This window comes from Carassius auratus, chromosome 17, assembly GCF_003368295.1.
Source record: "Carassius auratus strain Wakin chromosome 17, ASM336829v1, whole genome shotgun sequence".
Classification (NCBI taxonomy): Eukaryota; Metazoa; Chordata; class Actinopteri; order Cypriniformes; family Cyprinidae; genus Carassius; species Carassius auratus.
Window position 1 is genome coordinate 4,254,095 of NC_039259.1, and position 9,374 is coordinate 4,263,468.

The 9,374-nt window shown below is 40.4% G+C and overlaps 1 protein-coding gene across 1 annotated transcript; it reads right to left on the minus strand.

Moving 5' to 3' along the window:
* Positions 1-3,573: 3,573 nt before the first annotated feature.
* LOC113117003 (uncharacterized) lies at positions 3,574-9,153 on the minus strand. The gene is made up of 8 exons (XM_026285353.1): positions 8,947-9,153; positions 8,594-8,693; positions 7,322-8,135; positions 6,879-7,087; positions 6,401-6,541; positions 6,013-6,328; positions 4,912-5,786; positions 3,574-4,736 (listed from the first exon to the last, which is right to left on the minus strand). Exons 7-8 carry the CDS (start codon positions 5,691-5,693, stop codon positions 4,619-4,621), a joined length of 900 nt encoding a protein of 299 aa, XP_026141138.1. The 5' UTR covers positions 5,694-5,786; positions 6,013-6,328; positions 6,401-6,541; positions 6,879-7,087; positions 7,322-8,135; positions 8,594-8,693; positions 8,947-9,153; the 3' UTR covers positions 3,574-4,618.
* Between the last annotated feature and the right edge of the window lie 221 nt (positions 9,154-9,374).

The window sequence follows — 9,374 nt, forward strand, 5'->3', positions numbered from 1 at the left end:
TGTCTTTGTTGCTGTCTACAAGGAGGTAACACTTGAACACAGATTTCAGAAAAATATAATTTTAATAAAGTACACACATTATGACATTTCCATTCAGATTTATAGATTACTTTCACAAGAATGTGTAGAATCCTACAAAATGAATAATAAAAAAAAAACCTCAATCACAAACCTGTCTCTCTGCACAACTCCATTTTCTTTTGGTGGATTTTAAAGGGGGGGGGGGGGGTGAAATGCTATTTCATGCATACCGAGTTTTTTACACTGTTAAAAAGTTGGATTCCCAAGCTAAACATGGACAAAGTTTAAAAAATTAAGTTGTACGTTTGTTCCAAAAATACCTGTTCCGGTTTGCAACAAGTTTCGGAAAGTTTTTTTCGAGTATGGGTCTGTGTGACGTTAGATGGAGTGGAATTTCCTTATATGGGTCCTAACCTAAGGGCACTTCTCCCGGAAGAGCGCACGCTCCCGTAGAGCAGAGCACTGAGAGCAGAGACATTCACTGATCAGAGTGAGAGACCGAATTGTCACAAAAGAAGTGTGTTTTTGGTTGCCAGGGCAAGACAACCCTGCACAGATTACCAAAAAAAAAAAAAAAACAGCATTATGGGACCAGTGGATGGAGTTTATTTTTACAGAGCATCAACGGAGCTGTGCAAGTGTTTTTGTTTGTTCCCTGCATTTCAAAGATGCTTGTTTTACAAACAAGGCCCAGTTTGACGCCGGATTTGCACATCGTTTATTTCTTAAGGATAATGCAGTCCCAACGAAAAAGGGTCACGATCGTATGTTGGAACTGCAGTGCAGGCGGTGAGTAAAACTGCTTCAAATATCTCTGTGTTGTTAACTTAGCTATCGGCGCATAAGCACATCAAGTAAACAACATGCGATGTTGTCATCAAACTGCACTTTCCACATGTACAGCTTAAAAAAAAAAAAAAAAAAAAAAAGAGGACATAAAGTGGAACTTAGTCATTTTCCAAAACCGCTAAGCAAATATATACAGTTTCAATACATACCACATAGAGACGTCGTTGCTGATGCTGCTCTTGTTAAATTTCAGGCTCTGGATCTGATTCTGGATCATAAATATACGCTGAATCTGACTGTTAGCTATGGTTTGTTTTGGATAATGTTTTTTCCTCACGGTAATGTCACAGCTTCCAAATGCTCTCAACACAAAAGCCTACTGGCGCTCGTGATTCTTTAGCTCCGCCCACACGTCACGCCTCCAGGCGCTCGTGTTTTTCCGGGAAAAATCGGTACAGACTATCTTTCTCTTATGAATATAATAAAACTAAAGACTTTTTGGAGTTATGAAGGATGCAGTACTACTCTATAGGTACTCAAGATTAACAGGATATTGAGTGAAAACGAGCATTTCACCCCCCCTTTAAGGACCAAGCCTTCCATTAGACACTGCAGCCCCTGTGGATCATGTGAACTGATGGTACTCGGAGCTGTTTGCAAACAAAACGATATAAGCGTACAAACATAAGAATCAAAAAGTTATAACATTCAAATTTCACAAATGGAAGGGCATAGGAGCGGGTGGGGAAGGGGGGACATGATCCCTAGTGGCAGTTAATGTGGTCCCACCTGGTCCCAATAAAAACAACGATTGTTGAATAAAATGAGTCCCCCTCAATATCAAACTCATTCCTACACCCTTGCACACATGACATGAATTATTTAAATTAAGTAACAAACTTACTTGATGCTGCCCACAATTAAACATCTGTGACCAACTGCTAAAGATATTCACTTGTTTTGTTCAGGTTGGATTTGGTCATCTCAGTCTCCCCTGCCACCTCAGCTGTTCTCTGTAATGTCTGTAACATACATGAAGTTATACTTATAATGCAAACAGTGTTGGGTCAAGTTCTTGAAAAGTTTATTTTAGTTCATTTTCTGAGTGCACAAGTTTTGGGAAGTCCCTAGTAAAAGGTCTCATATTATAACTCTTTTAAAATATTTTTTTATTAAGTTAAGATATATTTGCAGTTATAAGTATCAAACACCAAGTAAATAGCGTTTTGCAAGCTCTTTTCTCAGTAGCTCTGCTAAAAACAGGTCAATTTTGGTCTGTCTAATTAATGTTCACGAGCCTTTCTTCTGATTTGCCGATTTGAAAGACGCACAAGTAGGCAGCCACAGGAAACAGGCTGTAGTGCAGTGACTGAAGGAGGAGCCTAGGCATTTGTGACATCTCAAAATGCAGGAATTCAAAACGTCTCGTTTTCAGGAACAGCTTCTGAAATCTGTTCTAAATATAGGCAGTGTGCGTTTGTCTGACAATCATCAGTGTAGACACTTAGAAGGTAAATACATAGCATCTAGACCTTCATTATGATAATAAAAGCCAGAAAACTTCGATTTTGGCAATATGTAACCTTTAAGACAAAATTATCAGGTATATGGAGTTCATATCTTACCGGTGACCATGATAGATATTTTCATTACTCATTGTATTTGTTTTATAGGACACTGTTAAAGGGGGGGGGGGGGGGGGGGTGAAATGCTCGTTTTCACTCAATATCCTGTTAATCTTAAGTACCTATAGAGTAGTACTGCATCCTTCATAACTCCAAAAAGTCTTTAGTTTTATTATATTCATAAGAGAAAGATCGTCTGTACCGATTTTTGCCTGAAAAAAACCATCATCAAAAACAAACCATGGCTAACAGTCAGATTCAGCCATTTATTTATGATCCAGAATCAGATCCCGAGGCTGAAACTGAACGAGAGCAGCAGCAGCAACAACTTGCTCCGACCAGGGCTCGAACCCGGGTCTCCGGCATGGGAGGTGGACGCAGTAACAAGGAGGCAGAGATATTTTAAGCAGTTTTACACGATCGTGACCCTTTTTCGTTGGGATTGCATCATCCTTAAGAAATAAACGATATGCAAATCCGTCGTCAAACTGGGCCTTGTTTGTAAAACAAGCATCTTCGAAATGCAGGGAACAAACACAAACACTTGCACAACTCCGTTGATGCTCTGTAAAAATAAACTCCGTCCACTGGTCCCTTAATGCTGTTTTTTCTTTGGTAATCTGTGCAGGGTTGTCTTGCCCTGGCAACCAAAAACACACTCCTTTTGTGACATTTCGTGACGCTCTCGCTCTGATCAGTGTGCTCAGCCTCTCAGTGCTCTGCTATACGGGAGCGCGCGCTCTTCCAGCAGACGTGCCCTTAGGACCCATATAAGGAAATTCCGCTCCATCTAACGTCACACAGAGCCATACTCGAAAAAAACTTTCCGTATAATATGATGTCTGTCACTTAATGTAACAAACACAATTCTTCAATAAAAAACAATAAGTTTAACAAATGTGTTTGCACATATCTGTTTGAAGTATGAATGGATGCACTTTACAAATAAACTTGAGACTTTTAGTAACAATGTTTGCAAGATCACTGAAAAAAATCTTAGAAACTATATTAGGCTATTTGAACAAAGTGTAATTTGCTCATATCTGAGATATTATTCACTCTGTAGGCCCTATTCACCCTGTAGGGTGCATGTAAAATGTAAACATAAAAGGGCCTACATTGAATTTTTGAAAAATACTTTACCTTACTGGTAAGTAATTTAGCCTGTTTTACTCAATACAGTTTCATGTGAAAGTCTTTACATGAAGTGGACAAATCAAGTGGAAAAACGGCAGTGAGAGGAATAATATATTTGGAAACATTCTTTTTTATTATTATTTGTTCAACAATATATATCTACATATCAGAAATAAATACACAATAATAATAACACAGGTAACAAGGTAAACAGAATATAATTAACATTAATTAATTTTTCAGAAAATATAGCAAAATAGTTATTATTAAAAGTTATTATTTACAGAATTTTTATTATAAGATTTATACATGTACACACTGAACAATATACATACAATATATACAAGGGGATGAGACAATGCAGTACAATGGTATGCGATGTTAAGCAGCTATTTACATTCAATAAAAACACATTTTTTTCTATGTGAAAATAGGTATGTGTTTTATAGATGGTGTATAATGAATCAGCTAATTGGTATAGGAGCTAGATATAGTAGCAAATATGGCTTACTATATTTTAGCCTTATAATGAGAATATAAATAACATGGCAAATAGTACATTGTAACCCACAAAGTGTTAGTAATGTTGAGGACATGTAAATCTCTGTAACCCACACCATGTCTAAACCAGGACCAAATTAGGGCAAAATCTAAACTAGGTCTAATCCAGGTCTGAACCAAGTCCAAACCATACCCCAGAAATCTGCTATTGTGATTTGGGGGATGTAGTTGCAGATGTAGTTTTTTTTATTTTTAGTTCCTCATCTACTACACTTTTGAAGTGTTCAAAACTGTTGAACACAACCCCTTCAAAACCTGAAGTGGTGGACTTCCTAGTTGCTGGGCAATAGGTGAATATTTTTTGGCTACTTTCAGCAGCCTTGTCTTTGGAGGGCGTGTACCTCTTACGCTGCCCACCACACTGGGTACTTGGCAGGCCCCACGGATTTATGAGGCTTGATTAATCTGGATGTTAGCGCAGGAGGTGGTGCGAAAGGTATGAACCCTTGACTGCTGGATGCCCTACAGAGCATCATGGATGGTCCCTATGGCTGTGCAGGAACCACTACCAGGACAGGTGCTGCTGACGCTCTGGGTGGGATGTACGTGGCCACAGGGGATTTCGGTTGAATGGGCCGGTTCAAAAGCATTTCCACATCTAACCTGCAAAAATAAATCATACATGCGATAATGAGTATAATTCATGAGAAATAATGTGTATGACTATCAAGTCACATGGTTTGTGGTGTTTAAGTTCAAACCATCCGTGTTCACATTTTAATAAAGTAGTATTATAGTAGTAAAGTCACATATTTGTGAAATGAATAACTGAACTTACCTCCGCTTCTGACCATGCCTTTTCTCTGCTACATGACGTAGGCTCTGGTACTGAACCTGAGGTCGATCTGGAGCTGGAAGGGATTCTGGCAGAGTAGGAGCTGCTGGCATTGGTTCTTCTGACACCACTCTTTGGTGGGGTTTCACTTTTGGCATTACTTTTGCCCTGTAGTTAGCCTTTTTCTCTTCCCGTGCCATGAATGTAGAGATGGACTTGGCATTCAGATTGGGCAGAGGAATGGAGAGACCGTTGAGGATGGGATCGTCTCTGACTCGGTCTACAATCCTTTTATACTGGCTCTTGATTTCATTGGTGATTTTAGTGGGGGAGGTGAGACGACTGGCTGGTGGCCGGTTTTTCAGCATCTTAATAATGAGGTACAACAGACGATTATCTTCAGTCACCTGGGCTGCCTGAGGGTACCTCATCCAGGAAAACTTTGTCTTCTGTGCTGCTCTGGTCTCAGGTGTGTCAGCTCCCAAGCATCTGCCAAACAGAGTGTAACCCCACCTTGACTCATACCTTTTTACCAAGTTGGCTGCAGACCTGTCATGCTCATGCAGAGCACCAACTGCAGTGCAAATCTTCAGCCTTAGGTCAGACCTTCGGTCACTGTTGTCTGACAGTTCTAAAATGAGCAGGGCCAAGGCTTCCACTTCCTCCAGCCCAGGAAGATGCAGATGGCTCTGGGTCATCAGCACATCCTGCAGAGCAGGACTGTCCTCCTCCTCCACCTGTTCTGACTGAGTGAGGATGACATGTTTGTCACTGACAGTGTCCATAGGATCCTCCTCTTACCCTGCACCCATGTCCACACCCTCATCTGCCAGCATGTTCAGCCGTCTCCTCTTCTTCACAGGACTGCTCTTTCTCAACTGCAAATATGTAATGTACTAATCACCAGTGTGTCTAGGCAGTTACAACAACTAAAAGTAGACTAATTAATATAACATGACAATAATGCAGTTAATTGGTTTCATATTATGGAAAATAAAAATGAACTATATCATACATACTTGTCATGGATAGAATATGCATGATATTTATAGATATTTGACTGCTTAGTTTGTATGTATATTGTTATAGTGCAAGATTGTGTACCTTGCTGGGCATAGTAATCCTTTGCAATGAAGCTGGTTGACTGGCACATGGCATACTCTACTCCAAGGAGCTCCTCCTTGTCTGGGTCCTTGTATACAACAGGGTAGGGCATTGGAGCGGCAAAGTTGGGCTTGAGGACATGCTCTTTACCGAAGAGCACCTCAGCCTGCTGATTCAGGCGCTGAATCTGCCACGGGTCCATACACCACGTCTGCCTGCCATGACCACCAGCAACCCAGAGTGATTGTACTTGTTCAGGCGGTACCATTCAGCACCACCACCTTCACGGACACATACAGCTGTATGCCAGGGGGTCCTATAAAACATTCATTGCTTCTTTATTATGGTGTCTGTGAGTTTGAAAGATTTTACAAACATGTTTACCCACCTGCATACAACTAAGATGCTTGCTTGCAGTTGCCCAGTGAGAATCCACTGCCTGTGCTGATTTGAACAGGTGGATTCCATCAATGTCAAGGCCTGCAGGTCCATTGAACTCCGTAATGGACTCAATTGCTGAACCTGTCTCCTGTAACAATCATTCACATTTATTTTATACAGTTATATCGCTTAAAATTTGAAATTTAAATAATTGGATGTATTTCCAAAATGAAATATAGTAGTGTGACAACTTAGTTAATTTTAGTGAAGTATGTTTTGAGCTTCTTATACATTTAGATTATACATGGATTAATATTACACTTAACCTCAACACCACGGGTGATCCGTCTGACATACAGTAGGACCTGATCTGGTGAGGTTTGAGGAAGGCTATAATGTCCTCGTCTGAAAGACTGGCGTTCTTTGTTTTTTACATTAAATGAATGACAAATCTTATCAGGGTATATGGATGTGTTATTACCTACCGACAACAGTTGTTATCCGCATATATGACAGTTGTTGCAGGAGCCCTAGGTCGTTCAAAGCGGACCATCAGACCTTTGGCCATATGTCTGTAGCCTCCCTCAGACCCAGCTGCCACCACCACTGTGGTCAAGAACTGGCCCCACTCGTTCAGCACACTGGTGACATACTGCATGGTGCCCTGGCCATCACCATATATATTCCTAAGGACCTGGAAAACACAAAGCAGAACATTCATTTGATAGTTTCTATCAATAACCTGTCTGTCCAGTATAATTTAAATGAATTACAGTGCATGTACATTTTGTATCCATCGCATTTGAACGCTGAACAGCGAGGCCAAAGTCCCTTATTCAAAACAATAAGCTGGCTCAAGTCACTTAATTAAAGTGACTAAATAAATATTAAGTCTGCTTAACTTCACGAATTGATTCAATACACATACCTTTTTTGTACCATCAATGCAGAGGATGTCTCCAGTCACACTGAGGATTGAGGCTGTGTACACAGGCATCTTCATCTCCATGATCATGTGTGCACGCCTCAGCACACGGGCACAAGGAAGGGGAGTCAGGGGGGTGGGGTGTAAGTACCAGCAGCTTTGACGAAGGACAGGATGCTCTTCTGATACGATGCAGATCCAGCTGTGTGGGCTTCGTACAGGAGAGTCTGGAACAGGTCACGGCGCTCCACATACCACTCATCATGTCCCTGCTGCAGCAGTCTCTGGACTTTGTTCATGGACACACTGTTGACCTTGTCATTCAGAAGAGTAAGCACGCCTTTGTCAATGGCACACTTCCCACATAGTATGGCAGGAAACATGCTTCTGATGGCCGGGGCCAAGTTCATCAGAATCTTTGGACTGTGTGCCAGCCAAATGTACTGCTGAACATGATGACTCTCCTCATCTTCACTGTCTGTGTCACTATGTGTCTTACTCACTGCCCGCCTCATCTTTTCACAATGTGAACACTACAGCTCTTCCGTCAACAGGGTGTAATTGTAATTCATCCCACACACTTGCCTGGCATAACTACCAAAGCCTTTCTTCTCAAGGTATTCACCTGGTGGTGCAGGGCAGTTGGAGCTAGGGCTTCGGATCTGAGGATCTGAGGCAGAGGTGTCTACAGGGGAAGAAGGTCTTCCCTGAGATGTGCCGAGGCTCAGGGAAGAGTCCTGACTCACAGCCGGTGTGAGCTCTCCCAAGGTGGTCAGCTGTGTGGCGACCGCTACCTCACACTCTTCAAGGACAGTCTCTGTAGAAAATATCAGACAAAATGTATTGAGCACATTGCTTAAGATGTGAATATAATGACAAATATAAGCATAATCAAAATAAATAAAGTTTGTTTCTATTTTCCATGTTATCAGAACTTATTTTACAGAACACAAATGATATTTGATACAAACATTTAAGTATAGAGCTGCTACAAAAAATATAAGCAATAGTTAAAAAAAATATTGTAATATAATAAAAAGTCCAACATATCACATCTACAACTTTTTTTTTTTTATGTGTTATCTAAATGCCAACAAGCAGCTAGCTTGATAATATCCCTCACCCTGCTGAAAATTAAAGTGAAATATCATTATCAGTGCCATAAAATGTGTGATATTTCGGCAGTGTTTTTTAGTTAGATGTTTGAAATACATCAGTAAGAAAATGTTATATGAATTTTAAAAATCGAGTTATGGCCTGTTAAATGTTAATCACCAGCAGCTGCCAACAATTCAGCATCACTGGCATAGTCAGGATCCTGCTGGAACTTAGAAAGGGTAGATTCAGTCTTCTTTCCTTTGTCTTTCCTTGACTCCTGTTCATGCAGAAAATAAAGAAATTGAAGAAAAATGCATACAAAGTTGTACTGTACCAGATAAACACAAGTATTTCACTGTTACCACTTCCCATGTCTAAAGCACAAGCTTTTGTGCAGAGAAAACATTGATGATTTTACTATTGAAAGTGCATTACATGTGCCCAACTGATTTACACATGCACAACATTTTTTTTAAATAAACAAAACAAAATTAAAAATAATTTAATCTCAGTTAAAGGGTCAAAGTTACCTCCAAGCGTTTGTCAAGATGAAAGGTGACAGGTGGGAACTCTCTGGCATACTGCAGCAATCGTTCCTTTTGCCACTTTAGGAGATCGTTCTTCTCACCCTGCTGGCAATATTCAGACAGCAGCCATATGACCCAGCCCACATCATTTTCAAGCAGCCACCTGAAAGTCTGTCCTGCATACAGTATTGTTCAAAATAATAGCAGTACAATGTGACTAACCAGAATAATCAAGGTTTTTAGTATATTTTTTATTGCTACGTGGCAAACAAGTTACCAGTAGGTTCAGTAGATTGTCAGAAAACAAACAAGACCCAGCATTCATGATATGCACGCTCTTAAGGCTGTGCAATTGGGCAATTAGTTGAAAGGGGTGTGTTCAAAAAAATAGCAGTGTCTACCTTTGACTGTACAAACTCAAAACTATTTTG

Excerpts from the sequence above, each read along its gene's own strand:
- LOC113117003 (XM_026285353.1), bottom strand. The coding sequence starts at position 5,693 with ATGGACACTGTCAGTGACAAACATGTCATCCTCACTCAGTCAGAACAG. Across the intron at positions 4,737-4,911 it reads AGGCATGGTCAGAAGCGGAG|GTTAGATGTGGAAATGCTTT; the intron begins GTAAGTTCAGTT and ends TTATTTTTGCAG.